The sequence below is a fragment of the Elgaria multicarinata genome, chromosome 7, assembly GCF_023053635.1.
Source record: "Elgaria multicarinata webbii isolate HBS135686 ecotype San Diego chromosome 7, rElgMul1.1.pri, whole genome shotgun sequence".
NCBI lineage: Eukaryota > Metazoa > Chordata > Lepidosauria > Squamata > Anguidae > Elgaria > Elgaria multicarinata.
Window position 1 is genome coordinate 30213499 of NC_086177.1, and position 21040 is coordinate 30234538.

The 21040-nt window shown below is 40.5% G+C and overlaps 1 protein-coding gene across 1 annotated transcript in view; it reads left to right on the forward strand.

Annotated features, from left to right (window-relative positions):
- EXOC2 (exocyst complex component 2) overlaps positions 1 to 21040 on the forward strand; it is a 98705-nt gene that overhangs the window by 70364 nt on the left and 7301 nt on the right. The window contains exons 24-26 of the mRNA XM_063130304.1: positions 17683 to 17738; positions 18281 to 18403; positions 20398 to 20459. Coding sequence (XP_062986374.1) covers positions 17683 to 17738; positions 18281 to 18403; positions 20398 to 20459 — 241 coding nt within the window. The remainder of the gene's footprint in view (positions 1 to 17682; positions 17739 to 18280; positions 18404 to 20397; positions 20460 to 21040) is intronic.

Here is a 21040-nt window from a genome sequence, read left to right on the forward strand (position 1 = left end):
CGTCTCAGTAGGAGAGAGAGATTTTGTCACCCTCACGCCTTTTGATACTTATCATGGCTGTCAAGCAGTCCCACTTTTAATTCATCATAGATGCTACAGATTTTCCTCATTGCTCTAGACACTTGTGGGGACTGAGTTTTTCTTTTCATGTTTTCAGAAGTTTTGCGTAGGTTTTGTTTTTGTTCTAAAGTGCTGTTTTAAAATTCCAAAGGCAAAAACATTGAATACAGAATGTGAATGTTAATTAGCCAAGGATAAATTCAACAGACGCTCTCCTCTTCATGCATCTAATCTGAGTAGCGTTTGCCTACAAAACCTCATGCCACAATGAATGCAGTAATTCTTTGCAAAATTGCCACATGCACACACACCATTTTTACTTATAAGAAGCTTTTAAATCCAGATACGAAACTGGGGGCAACAGTGTAGCAGTGCGGTAAAGATAATGGAAAGCAAATGATGGTAGAAGAATCAGAGTGAAAGTTTTCATGCATATAGTTCAACAGGTGTCCTTGGAAGAGACCTTATTAATATTTTGTTGTGTAATAAGATGAGAACATTCCTTTGGTAAGGGGGTTGTCTACAAGGAGTTTTTTATTTCAATTTATCATTTATAAAGTAGCTAAAATTTATTAAGCACTGTGCACAAATTAAAAACAAAACCATTCCTGTCTTCAGGCTTGCAGTCTCAAAGGCATGGTCCGAAAGGAAAAAAAGATGGGGAGGGAAGATGAAAACAAGCAAACTTAAAATTGCCTAGTTCTTGCATTTACCAGTTTGAATGAAAACAGTTCAGGGAGGGGAGAAACAAATGGCAGCTGGAATGGATGAATTGGGCCCTGCCTGTTCCATCTCTCCCTCTGTGGCATTCAGGTGAAATGGCTGCTGACAGATGTCAGCTGAAGGAGGGGAAGAGCTGAATGGCAGCTAGTCAATGATCCTGGCAGATTTACCCAGTTTATCTAATCAAGAGCTTCACACTGCGGAAGAAGGCCCTGGTTTTGCTTCACCTTTGACATGATGAATTTGATGTGTGTGTTTTTCTTGAGGATATTTGTCCCAGATTCGCTTTTACTACAGTGCACACATTGGTGTGGCCACGGACCTCTATAACTCTAGGTGTTGCATAGAGATTTAGAATGAAGTCCTTGCATAAGATGTGTTCTTGGTCTGTCAGGCAAGATGCTAGTGGAAGGGATAATGAGGCAGGTTTATTTAGAGGACTCAACCCAACGGAGCAGTCTAACCTTATGTGCAACTGGGCACCCTGTACTTTGCACCCGTTCCATGTACTATTTGAATTGAATGGATAGATCATTGGGCTTTCGATAGTGTCACATGGCAGCAATTCACATCCTTAAAAGTGAAGCCTTGAATCTTTGAGAGGATATTATCCCATACATGCAGATCTCATACATGTGAGTGTTCTCAAGTCTACCTCCCCACACATCTTCAGTGCTTCAGAGAAATTCCATTTGGACTTAACTGTTGCTTTTTCATTAACTAGGAGTGATAAATGTGTTTCATACTGGAAGAACGTTTAAACCTCTGCCGTACCTAATTCAAAGACCTGGGGGCGGGGGGAGATGAATGCACTCTAGACGAGGGAACAGGATGCCTTAAGTTAAATATGGAACAAATCTACACTTGTTAGCATTTCTATTTCACTTTTTAGTTGTACTGTGTCTTGCCCTCCCAACAACCCTATGAGGTAGGTCACTGTGATTTTCATTTTAAAGACTGAGGTGACTTGCCAAAGGCCACACACATCTGTGCTCTGGAGTGAAGGCAGTTCTTGGTTAAGCTTGGCACAGGAATAACTGAGAACAAGGTGTTTTGCTCAGGTCTCCCAGTGATCCAGTTTGCACTGCTTTGGATGAGGGCCAGCTGGTAAATATGAGTCCTGATGGACCAGTGTTGCCACTGTAGCAGTACATGTGCAGCACAGTTTAGTTGTGGTGTGCCAATGGCATGGAGCTAGCCAGCTCAGCACCTGCAAAAGGGGATGGGCAGAGTAGTCAGCACCTTAGTGTGCATGTATGAGGTTTCTTAGAATGTAAGCACACTAATAGTGGCCCAAGATGCCAAGCCCCAGGGTTTTGGACTTGGCTGACTAACTTCTCCATGTCCAAGATCAGTAGTTGTTAAGACAGTGGAATTCTGTTAGTCCTTCCTACAAATACTAGGCTTAGCCCACATGACTCAAAAGGATGCAAAAGGTGAGCACGAAAAAAGGCAGAAAATAATCTTCGCTTTTATGGAGGGGAAGTGCTTACTTGGAACTTTAATTCTTACTTTCATTATGTGTGCATTTTAAAGTGAAATAGGACTGGCTGTTTTAGCCCTCACCACAAGAATAAAATGTGGTATGAGTACATAACTACTCATCCTATTAACAGTTAACAGTTTTAAAGTATTACAAACTGTGTTTTTATCCCAAAAGGTGATGTACATCAAATTTTAGGGCAGCGTACCTAAAACGACATTAAAAATAGAATACAATAAAAGCAATCTAAAACCTAGACTTCTAAAAGTAAAATCGAGAGGCATAAAACTATTTCAGCCATTTAAAAAAGGTACATTTTTGGAATCCAAAAATGTATACAAATTGAATGTTTTTTAAAAAAATGCCTGTGCAAATAAGTCTTTCCCCTGACACTGAAAAAAGTACATTAGTGCCAGGCATATCTCCGGTGAGTGGTTGAAAGTAATATGACAATAAACTATTGCTGCATGCGATAGCCACACATTTATTTGTTCCACTATTAATTCTGGTCAAACAGGCTTTAAAGGTGCGGCAGTGCTGCAAAACCTGATTGACCAGAGACAATAGTAGGATAAAAATGGATGACTTACACTGTAGACCATTACGGCTACCATCCTACCACCTTCATACAGCACCCTAAATTCTTTAGAAGAAGGGTGGGATGAATGTAATTAAATTAGAAACAATTCATCTGCAACAAATTGTAATGTGCTCGTTATAGGAGTACAAAGCGAATGAATAAACTGAGCCATAAATGCCTACTTTCCATAGCCATGGGGGAAATCATTATTGAGCATTCCCTGATAACTGTGGGTTTAGTGGTACAGAACTTATGATTGGCCTCGGCTTTGCTCCATTAGAGCTTTTGATCGGTCCGGATGGGGAGCACTAAAGTTAGTGTTTAAGTTTGGAATTGTCCAAAAACAAAATGAACTTTTTAGATTGAGTCTTTGGGTTTAAAACCACTGTGCTTCACTATAGTCCCGCTACGATGCAGTTTGTCCTTTCCTACATTAAAGCTCTCTCAGGCACAGTTAAGTTTACAGAATTGGGTTCACCAACAAGGTAAACTGTGAATAGTTCATTGGTGGGCAACAGGAAGAGAGCTAGATTGTTTTTTGCCCCTAACGTATGCCTTTAGTAGCTTTCAACATAAAGTTTTCCAATGCATAATTTTTGGGTGAAGTTTAGGTTAAAAAACAACAGCCAGCAACCAAAATTGGCTGACGGGTTGAATGTAAACTTCAGTCTGGAGCCAAGCTGTAAATCGGTAGATTGAATGGTCCCTTAACCAGCATAGCAGGGCCATTGTAATAGCAAACATTTCATTATTTTAAAATTTCTCTACACTGTGCTTAGCAATTTCAATTTAATGAAACACTTCACAATTTTATTAATGTTTGGATGAGATTAGAGCTCTGGACTTGTTCCGTAGCTTGGAGTGATTCAAAATTATTAAACCTCTAACTTTGAACTGTGAAAAATCTTCAGCTTTCCAGTTCTTTACTTCATTCATAAGTTTAGATAAGTTCCAAATGTTGAATTTTGAGCTGAGTGCCATGGCTCATACTGAAACATGAATCACTTTACATTCTGCTACTCTCCAAATATATAAGATGATGGTTCATTTTGGTGATAGTTTTTTTTGAAAATTGAAAATGAAGGGTTATGAAATGCTAAAAACATTTTGCGGTGTTGAAGAAAAAACATTGTACTATTCATCTAAGCAAAATAAATGTGTTGCATCTTAAAAGTCATTTTCACACATGTTGTGTAAAAGATTCCATTTTTATCACAGTAAATCACTTCTCCAAAACTGCAGTTTTGTCAATTACATTCTGGGATTTAATTCATTGTTTACTTCTCTTATGCTTCCTATTAAAATCCTCATCCAAACTGAGAGAACATTTCCTTTCCCGAAAGCGTAATATTTTTTAATATGGAGTTAATTCTTTTATCTTAAATTCTATCTTTTATTGTTCACTGCTCTGGAATCTGTGGAGCAATATATAAACGTTGAACTAAATAACAAATAATAATAATATTTGAACACCCAGGAACAAATTTTGACTGGCTACCATAAATGTATACATTTATGCATGCTTTATTCTGTGCAACATTTTTGAGAAAGTAATGGGTATAGAATCATAGAATAGTAGAGTCAGAACGGGCCCATAAGGCTATCGAGTCCAACCCCCTGCTGAATACAGGAATGCACCTTAAAGCATCCCTGAAAGATGGCTGTCCAGATGCATCTGGAATGCCTCTAGGGTGGGAGAGCCCACGACCAACCTAGGTCATGGGTTCCATGATCGTACTGCTCTAACAGTCAGGAAGTTTTTCCTGATGCCCAGCCATATTCTGGCTGCCTGCAACTTGACCCCATTATTCTATGTCCTGCACTCTGGGATGATGAGAAGAGATCCTGACCCTCTTCTATGTGACAATCTTTCAAGTACTAGAAGAGTGCTATCATGTCTCCCCTCAGTCTTCTCTTCTCAAGGCTAAACATGCCCAGTTCTTCCAGTTTCTCCTCATGGGATTTTGTTTCCAGACCCCTAATCATCCTTGTTACCCTCCTCTGAACCCCCTCCAGCTTATCTGCATCCTTCTTGAAGTGTGGTGCCCAGAACTGGATGCAATAGAATCAATGTGGTATAGTAGCTAAGGTGTTGGACTAAGAGTCGGGAGATCCGGGTTCTAGTCCCCACTCAGCCTTGGAAACCCAGTGGGTGACTTTGAGCCAATCAGAGACTCTCAGCCCAACCTACCTCACAGGGTGGTTATTGTGAGGATAACATGGAGAGGAGGAGGATTATGTACACCACCTTGGGTTCCTTGGGGGAAAAAAGGTGGGATATAAATGTAATAAATAAATAATCACACTGGCAAGCTGCTGTTAATATAGGAAACACCCTCTTACCATGGTTGTTCATTACCACTTGATTGCAAAGACCAAATAACTAATCCAAAAAATAAATACAAAGAAAAGTGGGCTAGTTTATACATGAATCACTGTGGCCTTTGGCTTACTTGCACCTGTGGTACCATGCCCTATTTCACTGGATTTACTCTTGTACATGGTTACCCCTGAACTGCTGCGATTGGATGAACATCCGTAATCACACATAGTCAAATGTGAAAAGAAGGTCTGTGCACATGGCTATCTGTATCTGATGAGGGCACTGGGCACATGCACATTGTATTATGCATGCAGTGTTACATCTTTCATATATGTGCATACATTTTTCTAAGGTGGGAGGAGAGTAGGAATTAGCACTTTGCACATATATATGCCTATGTCATGTATCGTGCACTGGGCAGCATATTTGCCATTATACGTATGGGATTCCCAGTTAGACCTGCACACCTTTATGCAGTGAAAAGGTAGCCTCAGAACTGTTTGAATTGTCCACCTCAACAAATCCAGTTGATCCAGTCCCTGTTTGTCATATACTGTCCCTTCTCAACAAAGCTCAGGATTATCCCATTTTATCCATTTGGGCAGAAAAATAACAGCTTGATCAAGCCTGTAGCTTAGTGGTGAACTAAACCCAGGCCTTGCCATAAAAATATAAACTCACCAATATAAACTGAGACACTTTGGTCTTCTTTGATTGTTTTTAAAAATGTTTATTTTAAAAAATAAATTACACCCCAGCTTTCCATTTAAATCCATATGTGGCTAACATCAAAATGTAAAAAAAAACCCAATGCAAATCAAAGCACTTCGCAGCAGAATAATCAGAAAGGCAATATAAAATTCCAACCTGCCAATGGCCTTTGTATAAAAGATAATTTTGCCTTGGTTCTTAAAAGATGTCAGTGAAGGCACCTGACAAATATCCCTGGAGAGCCCATTCCACAAAAAGGGGCACATCTGTACTTGAGTATATAGAGTTTGGCATTGATTTCAGAACGAGCAATTTGATAATTGGAGAGAAGGTTCAGATAGATGACCGAAGATTGGGTTATGACTGGCAACCTGAAGGAGAAGTAGCTAGCCAGTCAGGGCCACACAAGGCCCATCCTTCAAGTATTCATACAGACTCTCATAAAACCTGTTGCGTCTCGTTTACTTCACCGTTGAGGAATATTCTTTGGAGGCAGTGGAAGTGACCCTTTTTTTTACTGAGCTCTCTTTGGTCCCATTCAGACGACACGCTAAACCATTACTTTGTACAGCACCATGTACATTGATGGCGCTATATAAATAAATAAATAATAATAATAATAATAATAATAATGCTTAATCACAAAATGGTTAAAGGAATGCATGCATTCCATTAACTATTTTGTGGTTAAGCAGCATGGTTTAGCGTGTTGTCTGAACGGGGCCTTTGAAGCCCTGCAGAGCTTTAGGTTGCAGCATGTTTTTTAGGGGTGTGCATGGACCCCCCGCTCCGCTTGACTTCCAGATCTGCGATTTTCGGATCGGGCCGCTTCGCCCCGCCCCCGCTCCGCCCATTTCCGCTCCGCTCTGCTCAGAGCTCCGGATCCGGATCGGAGCTCCGTTTTTCCCCCCCATAGGGTTGCATTGAAAGCTAAAAAAGTAAACAACTTTTTTTCTGTTCAAATTAGAAACCTCACGTTTGGCAACATGACACCTCATGGACGTATACACACGCACGCCAAGTTTCAAGGCAATCCCATCATCCCCTGATTTTTGGGGAATTTATGAAAATCGGGCACCCCATTCACACCCCTTTCCATAGCTCCGTCAATTTGCATGTTAGAAACCTCAAACTCGCCACCATGAAAGCTTATCCACGTGTCCACATGGACGCCAAGTTTCAAGGAAATCCCATCATCCCCTGATTTTTGGGGGGGCTCTAACCTCTAACGCACCACCCATAACCCTAAGTCACACCCCTTTCGATAGCTCCGTCAATTTGCACGTTAGAAACCTCAAACTCACCACCATGAAAGCTTATCCACGTGTCCACATGGACACCAAGTTTCAAGGAAATCCCATCATCCCCTGATTTTGGGGGAATTTTTGAAAATCGGACATCCCATTCAGACCCCTTTCGATAGCTCCGTCAATTTGCACGTTAGAAACCTCAAGCTCGTCACCATGAAAGCTTATCCAGGGATACATACGCACGCCGAGACTCAAGGCAGTCCCATCATCCCCTGTTTTTTGGGGAATTTATGAAAATCCAACACCCATTCACACCCCTTTCCAATAGCTCCGTCAATTTGCACGTTAAAAAAACCCCTCAAACTCACCACCATGACAGCTTATCCAGGGATAAATACGCCGCACGCCGAGACTCAAGGCAGTCCCATCATCCCCTGTTTTTTGGCGGGGCTTAAACCTGCAGACCTCTCAATGGGGCCATTTCAAAGGAAATCCCAACATGCCATGAATTGGGGAGTAGAGATAAACCTATGAATCTTCTTCCACACTTGAAAAATGGATTTGGAACTTCCAAAACTCCAAGTGAATGCAGGAAGGACTTCTCCCCTGAGTCAAAGCCAGACGCACACAACATCCCTGCAAGGCGGGCAGGGGAGGAGAGAGGGAAGGCAGGCAAGCAGGCAGCAGACATTTCTGGGGGCATAAGGAAGTGAGCCAAGGATAAGCCAGTAATGCATATAAAATGGAATAAATAAATAAATAAACGAAGGAGGGGTGGAATTAAAAGCAGCAGTGTTGCTGAATAAACAACAAGAAGAAATTTTAAAAAAAGGCTATATCTGTCTTTTACCAGCAATAGGGGGACGTGTCCAGGGGAGGGGGAAGCAGCAGCTGCCAATTTGACTGGTGGTCAACCAGTCTTTTAAGAAGCAAGGCTGTCAGTTCAACTCATGAAAGATATTGCTCCACCACTAAGAGAAGTAGACCGCTCACTTCAACTCATGATAGGCATTGCTCCACCGGGTTACTCTCTTTGGAAGGCTCTGATGGCCTTCCAAGTACAGGAGAGAGTGAGGGCACATCCACATGGGATGCCCTAGGGGAGCTCATCCCCTTGCACCACATCTTTTCAGTTGTTCCCCAAAGTTAGGATGGGTAGCAGTGCTCTCTTATTATTGGCTTAGTATATGATTTCAGGTTGTGTTTGTGCATTTGGTGGGGCTACTGTTTTAAAAAAACACTGGGAAAAGTCCGTTCAGATTAAGAAAGAGAAGTTTCCCAGAATCCCAAGTTACCCGTTTTGCCTATCCCCTCCTCCAACTTTGGGATTATGTGATCATGACCGGGAGTTGACTCTGCCCCTCAGCAATCGAAAAGGTAATCTTTTTCCCACCTTTACCCTACTTTTTAAAAAATTCTAGCGCGCGACCCGCACCACACAGAGAGTAGTCTCAAAATGACCCCCATCCACGACTGTCTAAGCACAAGAATTTTCAGAACGATAGCTTAAAAAACAACCCAGTTATCCCCGATTCTTTTCTGCAATGCAATCCTATGGGCGAAAACCGCCGTTTGACCCGCGCTGTCCCTGTTTGTAATGTTCTTTACCCGATTTTTAAAAAAATATAGCACGCGAGCCGCACAACGCAGAGAGGTGAGAGTAGTCTCAAAATGACCCCCATCCACGACTGTCTAAGCACAAGAATTTTCAGAATGATAGCTTCAAAAACAACCCAGTTATCTATGGGCGAAATGTTTCAAGATGGCGATCGGAGCGGTCCGCCTGAAAGAGGAGCTCCGAAAAATGGGCGCTTCTCTTCGCCTTGCTTCTAGGGGTCCGCAGTCCGCTTCTACTCCGCCTCTGGGCAAGGCGGAGCAGGCCAATTCGCTCCTGCTTCTGCGCTTCTAATCGGAGCGGAGCACATGCCTAATGTTTTTCATGTTTTCAACTATTGTCTCCACAAACCTAGGAGCTAGGAACCAAGGTTATTTATTTAGCATGTATACTTGACCTTAATGATTTTGTTATGATTTGTAATTTTGTATTGCTGCTGTTTTTATCTGGTTGAGCTTTTATATTGTATTTTATATTATGGTTTTATACTGTTGTTTTATACTTTGAATGTTTTTAATTTTCGTGAACCGCCCAGAGAGCTCCGGCTATTGGGCGGTATAGAAATGTAATAAATAAATAAATAAATAACCTGATTCATTAAAATATGAAAGAGCAGTGCCTTACACAGTTGTTGAATAAGCACTAGTAGATTGTCTGCAAAGCAGCAATCTACTAGTGTTTATTCCATTGTTTCGATGAGGGCACAGCAAACTAGATGAAACGATGGTGGAGGGACTGGTCATCTAAAGATCCAAGTATTTCTTCTTAGTTGCTGTCCTTGGATTTCTCATTTTTGCCTCTAGTTATATTAGAGCCACTATGACTTGTCAAAGGTTTTGCCATCATGCTGACCAGGCATGGAGAATTCATGCAGTTCGGAGAGAATTGGGCTTCTGTAATCTCTGTGGCATTCCTGCCAGTTTCTTCCCTAACATAGGCCCTTTTTTTTTCAGATTGGTGGATTCATTTTCTTATTTTTCTAAAAAGCTCTTGTAATATTCATAATGTTTGAGTGACAACCAAAGTAAATTCATAAACATTGCATATCTCTAAACCCATTCTTCATTTGCAAAATTGCTGTCATTTCATCTTGCAAAGGCTATGACAGGCTATTATTATGGCAACAACAGCTTTATGGATTTAGAAGTACATATCACTTTTCAGCTAGTTTGTGTATTGAAGATCTTTGTATAATAGTTATAAAATCATAAAGAAGCATCTCTTTGGGTGCTATATAAAATGATGAAGGTTGAAGAAAATAATACCTTGTAGCCAGTGGATGGTTTGTGATAATAAAAGGAAACATTAGTATCAATGCTGAAACACTGATGCATTTTTTGGGTTTGACGGGTGGAAACTTTTTTTAATAAAAGAAAACAAGTTTTAAATGAAGATATACCTATTATATACGTTTGTGAATAACCTGTCCTTGCTGTGGAGTAAATTTGTAAAGTGGATGCTAGTAGTTTGTGTTTCTCAAACTAAGGAAAAATAGACTAGAACACTTGAAAAGTTTGTCTGGATATTAGGTCCAGAATAACTTTCAGGATTGAGGGGAGAGTGACATGCATGTTCTTTGCAGTCTTCACAGAGGCAAATATGAAGAGAGGGATCCTTAAACTCCCCTGACTCCCAATACCCAATAAGGCAAAAGAAAGTCAAAGGAACGCTCTTCCAGAACATTTGAGAACTACAAGTTCAATCGCAGCTTTTAAAGCTCAACTAAAAACTTTTCTTTTTCCTAAAGCTTTTAAAACTTGATGTTGTGCAGACTTTATACTGTTAGTTTTACCCTACCTGGTGCCTGCTTACCCTACCCTGTGCCTGTTTGCATTCTCTTCCCCTCCTTATTGTTTTACTATGATTTTATTAGATTGTAAGCCTATGCAGCAGAGTCTTGCTATTTACTGTTTTACTCTGTACAGCACCATGTACATTGATGGTGCTAAATAAATAAATAAATAAATAATAATAATAATAATAATAATAATAATAATAATAATGTGCTGTGCCCAATGTGGCGGTCAGCTACCTTCTCACTCCAGATGGAATAGAAAATTTGAAGCCTGTAATAATTACAATAACGATATTATGTATCATTTTTATTTAAATGTGTACGCCACCCTGATCCTCAAAGATGTAGGGCAGTTAGAATAAATAAGCTTTCTGCTACTATATTTCTTCGATTCTAAAAGACACTTTTTTCCCCATATAAAACATCTCTAAAAACGGGGTGCATCTTAGAATCGCGGGTGTGTTTATTATTTCTTAGAATCAAAGCTTTTTTTCTGTTGGTGGTACTGAAATTAGTGTGCGTCTTACAATCAATGGTGTCTTAGAATCGAAGAAATACGGTATTTGGAAAGTTCTTGCTCCTACAAAATCATTATATTTTCTTGAAACTTGCTTCTTATTTTAACACTCAAAGCTACAGGGGAAAAAGTCTGTGATATTTATAGCCCTGTTTTCTTCAATCTATTTTTGTCAGACTAAGGCTAATTTAGAATTAAGGGGTTAAAAACAGGAAGTGTGATTAAACAGGTGGGCAGTCCCTCCAGAGACTTTCCAGGCCTTGCCTACACATTCACATTTTCTTCCTCTGACGAAAATATCAAAGCAAAAGTGAAGCATAAAATTTTGAGATCCTTCTGTGATCAGTGGAGGAATGTTTCCAGTAAAAGCAGGAAATAGCTCATGCAAAAAATAGTATCTTCCTTACATGCAGATGATCACGGTTCATTTCTAGTAAATGTTTTGCTCGCTGCTTTAAGCAAACTGTAACTTCTTCAGACCGGATATCTTCACATGTAGCTCAGATTCTAAGTTACAGTCCAGCCCATACTATATACCTTCAGTGTGAATCTCCCCACCCCGTCCCACTCTTAGAAATGTTATTCTCTTAAAAGGGATGAGTAAAGCAAATAATTAAGGTTATTAATGTAATTTACAGAGAATGTATTTACAAATAACTGTTGTATCCATTAAGAAAAACCTGATTTTGGGTGTTCCATTGTCCCCAAAAGATAAAGATTTTTTTAAAAGTAGGTTTATAATGTGGTCTTTAACCCAGAGACGTCAATGAGGTTAGTATCACAGCCTCAGATTTGACAAAGTGCTTCCTCTTTCACTTCCAGAGACTGTACTCGTTGAAACTGTGTTCATTTGTAAGGGCACTTCACAAACGTACATGCTCTCATTCTTTTTATCTCATTGGAAATGAGCACTACTTCTCAGTCCCGTCCCGTCCCGTCCCCCCGTTCTCACAATCACTACTTTAGATTTGAATTAGTGCTCCACACATCAAATGCTCAAGATCATGTAAGCGTTGGGTGTCTTTTCATTCTTTCAGTGTATGCTTGGAGGCATTTTCCCACCTTCCTTGTTAATCCTTGGCTATGATCCAGTAGCTTTGATTGGCAGGGTACTGCAGATTTGTGAGAGCCTCCCAGTTTCTTCCAGCCTTGGGAGCTATGTATTTCCACCAGGGAGGAAAGCGCTGCAAAGACCGGCACATTCCAGGACATTGAATCATGCACACCCGTTAATTAGGATTACAATCTCACTTTTCAAATGTTCTTTGCAGTAGACCACTCTCCTTTGCAATTGCTCAGAGTTCCATGGAGGGATAGAATCCTAGGACAGGTGGCACCTTTCTTCCCCTCCAGTCAAGACCTGGATAGATTGAATGTCCCCGATACTGGACCCTTGTTGATCCACATTGGGCTTGTGGGGGCAAATGCATCCTTTCCTATCATCCCAGTAATCATCTCAGTGTGATCACTACTTTATGTTCCCCTTTCCCCATTTTGGGAGTCGTTTGGAGAGAACATCCTCTATTCCTCTTCTAATGCCAATGTAAAATTATTGCCCAGATCCAGAGATCGTCACATATAGCAGCAAGCTGTATGCACACAACTATCTGCAGAGATCTCAGCAACACTCCCAATTATCTGATGATTACTGTGATTTAGAAAAAGAGACTCTAGCTCAGTGGTAAAGCACATGTTTTGCATACGGAAGGTCCCAGGTTCAATCCCTGGCATTTTCCAGTTGGGCTAGAAAAACTCTTGCCTGAAACCCTGGACAGCCACTGCCAATAGTGGGTTAGATGGATCAGTGGTCTGACTTTCTGTAAGCAACTTCCTATATTGTTCTTAATAAAATGTATTTCGTTGTTGTTTTGTTGTTTTTTACTCTATTTGACTAGTTGGTTTTTGCTCATGGCTTTTCAGAGACATCAGTTGGAAAAAGAATTCTAGTGTAGTCAGACTTTAGCCTGATCCAGTAAGGCTATTCTTATTAAGTGCTACATTCATTGTCTGTCCAGGAGCAGCATCTTAATAAAGAACAGTGTATGTATTTTTTTCCATCATCCACTTGCCTACTCAGGCAAGTACTTCTGCTCAGTACAAGGTAGCCTATTTTGTGTGTCCCTGGGGAATTTCCAAGTCAGAGTTATATTTTTTTACTAAACGAGTCAGAAGGTATGTGGGTGGGGCAGTTCCCTCAAATACCATGACATCATATATGCTACCTATATCTATCTGGAAGGTTATTTTTTATATATAATTTGCATCATCATCAGAATACCATGTATATCACTAACTGACACACACACACACACACAAAATGTACAATCTTTTAGGACAGTTAGGATCTATAAACTCATAAGGACTAACAATAATCTTAAGTTTTTAATACTCTGACCAAACTCTGTCCCACACTTCCATGTACATCGCTGGACTTTAACTGATAGTTTACACCCCATTTTAAGGTTGGTTGCACCCACCACCATTTCTTTTGTCATTGGTGGAGACAGTGATGGGAAGACACTCATATCCGTGGTGTAATGTGATCCCTGATCCTCTTCCTTGATCTAGAAAAGTGACAAGGAATCAATGTAGCTAATGCCTTTCCTAAAGACAGCTCGGTCCCCCATTTCTCCCACATCCCTTAAATGTGACAGGCCTTAACTAATAAGAAATAAGCCATCACATAAAATTGACAAGGTAACAATCATTTTGTTATGACTTCATGTGCGGTTTGGCTCAAAGTTCTTTGTCCCACTGAGAGTTTGACAATAATGTGCACAGCAAGAGATCCAAGAGGTAGTGTGATGCCACCACAAAATGTTTCCTCCTCCAGTTTAACTCTAGTAGGGAGGGGTGAATTCTTCTTAGAACCTAGGATCTCCATCAATCTCAGTCTGCTAGGTGCTTCTCCAGTGGGGAGAGGTATTTAGGATCTGTTCATAAATTTACCAAAGAGATCTTGTGCATGTACTGGAGCAGTAGATCAACACAACACACCGGACTACATGCATGAAATTCATTTTGCTGGCTGTTTGCACAAACATCTAAATGCCTAAGATAAAGATCACAATAGACAGGCATATGCCTGTGATGGTGCTCACATCATAGGTTGCATGCAGAGGTCCATTAAGTGAACCAGCATTTAGGGGGTTATAACCCCAGTCTAGCTGAAAGAAAATTGGGGAAGACCAAATGTTTGGTCTTTTTGCCCCAGGAGCAGCTAGTGCTGGTGCACAGCTCCCATCTCTGTCTCCAACAATGATAAAAAAAAATGGTGGTGGGTGCAACCAACCTTAAAATGGGGTGTAAACTCCTAAACCGCCAGAGAGCTTCGGCTATGGGGCGGTACATAAATGCAATAAATAAATATGTTGAGTGTAGAAAAGGCTGTTCTTTGCTCTCAAAGCACCCATTGTCCATTTATCTTTAGTGCATTCCTACCCACCCACCCAAAAAGTGGCTTGCACATTTGCAAGCAGTTTTATTTCATTTTTAAAATACGTTGAGGTTTTTGGTCTTGGATGTATGGGCAAGCTATAGGTCACTTGAAAAGGAAGTTAAGTTCCACTTCCTAATTGATCCAGCAATGTTTTATCATGTCAAAACTGGGCAAACCTCAGAGAATTTAATGTGCAGGGAAATTGGGTTGAAAATATTCTTGCTTTTCCTGCTCTCTTGGCAGCATTTAACTCAGCTCTTTGAATTCTTATGTTCTCGAGGCTGTGGAGGGGGTTATAGTGTTTGAAGTTCATGCCCTCTTTGAATTTATCCCAGCTTTCTATTAAATATATTTTAGCACTTGGAGGTGGTTATTCGCTGGAATTATTAGAGAAACAGTCCTGACACCTTCAGATGTGCTTAAATAATCCTGTGCTTAGGATGGAGCAATAAGAGAAAGTTAAATTGGCCGTCTGGCATAAACCCATCTCACCTAATAACCTGTTCCTGGTACCTCAGAGCTCAGTGAATAACCCAAGATTTTGGAGAGTGTTCCTTCTCCATGCCCAAACGGAGCAATCTATTAAAATAATAAAACATCTTTCATAAGTTTTATTATTTGCTCATACAGTTATTCTGTGGAGGCTCTTTAAGATATAGGCTATTGTACACCCTATATTCTTTCTCACTTGATAATAATCTGCCAAGCTTTTTGTTAAAAAAATAAATAAAGGCTCTCTGAGGAAACACTTAATGTATATTTCCTTCACCCTCTGAGACCAGTGAAGGGAGCCATGCTTGAGATCTGTGAGGTTAGGAACCAGGGCCTTTTTAGTGGTAGCGCCAATGCTTTGGAATGCCAGTCTTAGCACAATGTATTGATTTTTAGAAGCCAGTACAAAATGTTTTTACAAAAGCTTTTTATAGTATTCAGAAGTCATTTGTAGATAGATGGGTGCTGGAATCATTTGTCTGCTGCATTATAAGCTGCTCTGCATTCTGTTGAACTTGGGCAGGATGCAAATGTATCCGTAATATCAAAGCTTGGAGGAACAATTTGTTTTCTAGGTTTGTTTCCCCTACTCTCTACATTTTTTGCAAATACCGGAGCAATACTAATATTTACCAAATATATGTATATAGTGTCTGAACATAAATATATCATTTGAAATGTCTTGGCAGGAGCCAAACTCCTCTGTTGGAGAGCGGAAGCATTTCTGTGCACTCCTGGGTAGGGTGGTGACCTTTCTTTCTAGTGGCAGCTCCTGGTGGAACATAGAAAGTGTACAGAGCCAGACCATTGGTCCATCTATGTCAGTGTTGTTTACACTGACTAGCAGCAGCTCTCCAAGGTTTCAAACAGGGTTACTTTCCAGAACTACTAGGAAGTGCCAGGAAGTCAATCTTCTGTGGTGCTATGGCCCTTTTCTTATGAAGAGTAATAATGGATTAGGAAAAAAGGTCCATCTAGCTGAGCATTCTCTTTCCATAGTGGCCAATCAGATGCCCATAGGACGCTCACAAAGAGGACATGAGTTCAGTAGCCATCAGAACTAATAACCATTGATAGCCTTATTCTGCACAAGTAGGATGGAAGAACGTACTTCCATGAAGTACGACTCTGGATGGTATGCCCCCTCTACCTTCCAGGAGGACTGTTCTTGCAAGGGGGAGTTGAAAGGCCACCCTAAATGGGCAGAACACCACCTACACCACTTATAGTCTAGCCATTGCGATGTGTGCATGATTTTGAAAGTGTGTGTGTGTGTGTGTGTGTGTGTGTGAGAGAGAGAGAGAGAGAGAGAGAGAGAGAGAAAATGTCTGTGCCCTGTTCATATTGTTGTTTCCCAGGGGAATTGCCTAAAGTGGCTCCTACTTAAAGAGATTTGAGCACAACCCAAAGTGAAGTGCTCTAAAGTTCCAGTCATTTCAATTGGAAATGTTTAACTGAATGTGTTCACTTTCTCACTGATGCCACTGGGCCTTAAACAGACAACTTTTGCTGGGACCCCCCAAAAAAACATGCAGATAGTTCTGTGCACCCAAAGATGGTTGGGGCTTGTATTTCTTTAGATGTAGCCTCTCTCTGCCAGACCACATGACACTTTTTTAAAACTGGGGATCCTGGCTTGATTGTTCCTTTTCTTGGAATCCATTATTTTATTCACTCACCCTGTCACTGTTGGAAGATCACTCTTGAACTGTTTATTATACTGTACAATTCATCTCAATTTCTGCTTTCCTCAGAATAATCTTTCCATTCCACTTATAAACCATAGCTTACGTTTAAATATTTTTCATTTTTCTCATTCTAAACTCCACTATGTCGAGATGTTAAATCCACACTCTCTCTCAAAAATGATACTTTGCAAATCATTCAAAACATTTTTCTTCATTATAGATCATTCGAAATATTTATCCAGTGTAAGCCAATAGGAATAAATTTATTTAAGTGTTCCCCTCCAACTCATGGTTTTCATGCTTGAACTTTTCCTGCATGTTTACAGATTTGATTTACTGAAAAAATGTATTAACTGTCTTTCCTAAACACACTCACACAAAGTGGTAAGAGTTTCACAAATTTTGTTGTTTTTAATTTCAGAATTTTTTTTGCCTGCATGATCACAGCATGTGCTCAGATCTTGTGAGGAGTTCCATCTTCTAAAATTATTGCCGTTAAAATAAGGATCTTTGTTATCAGTCATTTTATTTTAAAAAGAAGTTGCAATAGAAAATTCCCACTTGCAATTCTGCTTTCAGAGCTCACCTTTCTGCTTAATAATAGTGATGAGGCAATTATAGTTGAAAGCTGGCTTTTATTTAATATTGTTTGAAATAGTGGTTTAAAAATATATATATATAAAAAAAACCAGTTGGAGTTCTTTTGAAGAGGGAAGTAGAGGATGCCAGACGAGACTAGGAACGTCTGGCTTCTTTAACCTTTTACTGTAAGGAAATGGCCCTTTTTCCATTTTGCTTTCAAAAAGGAAATAGATTTGTGGTGATGTGGTTGGGAGAAGCTTTCACTTTCTGTGTGCTGGTACCATAGCCTTTAAACTCAGGAATGAAAAAAGGCCAGCATGGCATGAATAATTATGCCAAGCGATAGAAAAAGGATGAGAATGTCTTTCAGGGCAACAGGATGAAAATGACCGGCTATTTGCGTATGTGTTTCCTTTAATTACAGGTGTCAGAAACTACCTGAAGGAAGCCTTAGTGCATATAATTGCTGTACATGCCGAGGTGAGACGATTTCAGGTTATCCATGATTAGAGCAAAAATATATCAGTGGAATTGCAAGTTCAGTCTTCAGGAAAAGTAAGTCTTTGTCAGTGATAAAAAATAATTCCAAAGAAATGTTAGGCTGGACGATACTCCAGTCTTCAATCGGTAGGTTGTGATCATGATCTGGCGTAAGATGGGCTGTGCCAGTCAGCACCACAGCTATCTTTTAAGAGGGAATGAAGAGGATATAATGTTTTGTTGCAGCCCCTGCTTTGTTTTACTTATTTTTGTACTCTTTAGGGCAGCCTTCCTCAACCTGGGGCGCTCCAGATTTGTTGGACTGCATCTCCCAGAATGCCCCAGCCAAGAGCTGGCTGGGGCATTCTGGGAGTTGTAGTCCAACACATCTGGAGCACCCCAGGTTGAGGAAGGCTGCTTTAGGGGGTCAGTTACAGGCTGCAAGAATTAGACAAGAGGGAAAAATCTCAATTCCAACAAATGCTTTGGACAAAAGTCAAATTCAGCCTTTTAACAGTGTGATGTTTCTTTTGAAACTGCAGGTATTCGCCGTCTCAAAAGAGCTTGTAGCCCGAGTGCTGTCGAGGATTGTCGAAGCAGTTGCTGAAGAGCTCAGCAGGCTAATGCAATGCGTTTCATCCTTCAGTAGAAACGGTGCTTTGCAGGTAGTTGAGTTCTGGAAATGCTGCTGCTAAAGAAATGTAGTGTTTCTCTGCTGCAGACTTAGGGTGCTGTCTTTTCTCCTTAACAGACTTCTTGTTGGGTGTGGGGGAGGTGGAAGAAATGGTGGGGAAGGTTACAAATGAAAGGCGACGTCTGAACCTCCTGTAAACTTCTGTGTTTGAGGCAGTGTGGTTGCATAATAAAAGCCTTACCTGGATGCACCACTTTGATTGGTTTAAAAGTCATTCATTCACCCCAAGGAACCCTGAAAACTGTAGTTGCCTGTGTGTGTGTGTGGTGGTGGACTACCACTAGGGAGGGATCTTAATAGAACTTTCTGCAGCCTCACAAATGATAATTCCAGGCATTCGATGAGGGAAGTCATGGCTGTTAAACTGGTATAAAAAGAATGCAAGTTTATAGTGTAGATAGATTGAAAGATACCTTCCAGAAGCTTGCAAGAGGCACTTTGCTGCTGAAATGATCACATATAGTATCTATGATGGGAAAGTGAAGTGGATGCATTTCTGGATCAATCTAAAGGAGGATTCAGATGTCAAGCACGCACAGAGATACATGTTTACGACATATACAAGGAAGCGCTTTTCACTCCTGGGATGAGGGCTGGGGTCTTTGGGTACCAACAGAAGTTAGCTATGTACTATCATTTGTAGATAGCTTTACATTGTCAGAAAATCTACAACGTTTTTAAATTAAGATAGAAAGTTGCCATTTAGCCCAATTCTGAAAAGATGGGTGCTGCCATGTTTTGTAAGCACCCCTTGATTAGCCACTGCATCCACTAGTCTCATACCCTGTCGCCTTGCCTCACTGCATTTTTCCCCTATGACATCAGAAAGGGAAAAGGGTGGATTCTCTGGTTGGTCTTTTGTAAAGATCAGCACTTGGGGCTTACCAAGGGGAGGCAGACCACTACCTTTGCAAACCGTCCAGAGAGCTTTGGCTATGGAGTGGTATAGAAATGTTAATCATCATCATCATCTCCTCATTCTGATCCAGGATTGTCCTACTGCCAATCCCCTTTTCAGGGAAGTCCTCCAACAGCTAGCAAGAAGGATTAAGATAATTGTGCAACAAATTATTGTGTCCAAATTATTCTGAAATCACTAATACTTTACCAGGGCAACAGTATTACGTAGTCTAGCAGCAGCTACTTGATTGTCTAGCATTTATTAATCTGTGTGATTGTTCTGAAGTCACTAGAGAAATATAACTTGTGTTTCCTTATGTCATGCTGCAATTCTGTCTTGGAAATTCAAAACAAACACATGTGATAGAAATACAAGCTTTCTTTGGACTGAGGAAATCCCCTTAGAGTATCGTGTTGCATATTCCATCTATAGTTCAAAAAGTAATGAGAGCATTCAAGAATGTATAAATTTCTGAATTTCTTTCTGTTTTGGAAACCTATCACAGCACAATAAGATGAAGTGGGTGTCCCCAAACATTAGTACCCTTTAAAACCCTTAAGATCACTTGCCTGAAAAGCAGCAAATGTGAAACACTCAAATGGGAGAATAAAAACTATCGTTGTTGATACTCTTGAGCAGCAAAAAAGAAAAAACGAGAAAAGAAAGGAAGAACAAGATGTATATTGACTTCCTTCCTCTTTGGTAACATTGTGTATTAAGAAGCCTGAGCCTTCTTAGTTTAAAAAAGAAGAAGTGCCAGTAGTTTCTAAGACAATTGTTTTACAGTGCAGAAAAGGGCTTCAAGAACCAGTATTTGCAATCTTTCCCTAATATTGAGGTTTTCTAATATCAGATTTCCTGAACTTCCTAATTCTGTAGTTGGCCTTGCAGCTGTTTCATGACTGATATTTCCAGCACAGGAAACAAAATATTCACTCATTGCTTGCTGCTTGTACCACCAGTGGCTACATTTCATTTGTGCGAAAGAGACTCCAAGCCTTCTGAAATGAGTTGCTGAAGATATACATATATTTGTCTTAAGTTTGAACATTTCTGTCCTTCAGGCCCGGCTTGAAATTTGTGCTCTGAGAGATGCCGTAGCTGTATTCCTCACGTCTGAAAGCAAGTAAGTCCAAGAAGGCTTGCACAGTGGCAGTTAACAAAAACTTCAGCAAATGTGCACAAATCTAAAAAGGGCCTACGTAGTATTCCCTCCTGACTGGCAACTGGGAATGCATCTCCTGCTAGGTAGTATAAAGGGGCCTTGAAGCAATGGCAACATCCAGGGGAAGAGGCTTCCCCAGACTAGAAGGAAGTATGCAGCGATCTTGGGAATTCCCAGTAACAATATAAGAAGAGCCCTGCTGGATCAGAACAAGGGTCCATGCAGTCCGGCACTCTGATCACATAGTGGCCAACCAGCTGTCAGCTAGGGACCTACAAGCAGGTTCTAGTATTATGGGAAAGGGAGAAAAATGTCTCCCTATCCACATTCTCCACACATGCATAATTTTGTACACCTCTATCACCTCTTAGCATCCTTTTTTCCAAGCTAAACAATCCTAACGGTTGTAACCTTTCCTCATACAGGAGGCGCTCCAGTCCCTTGGTTATTTCAGTTGCCCTTTTCTGCACTTTTTCCAGCTCTGCTATCTATCTATCTATATGGTGTGGTGACTCCAGATCTGTTGTCCAATTGATTTAAAG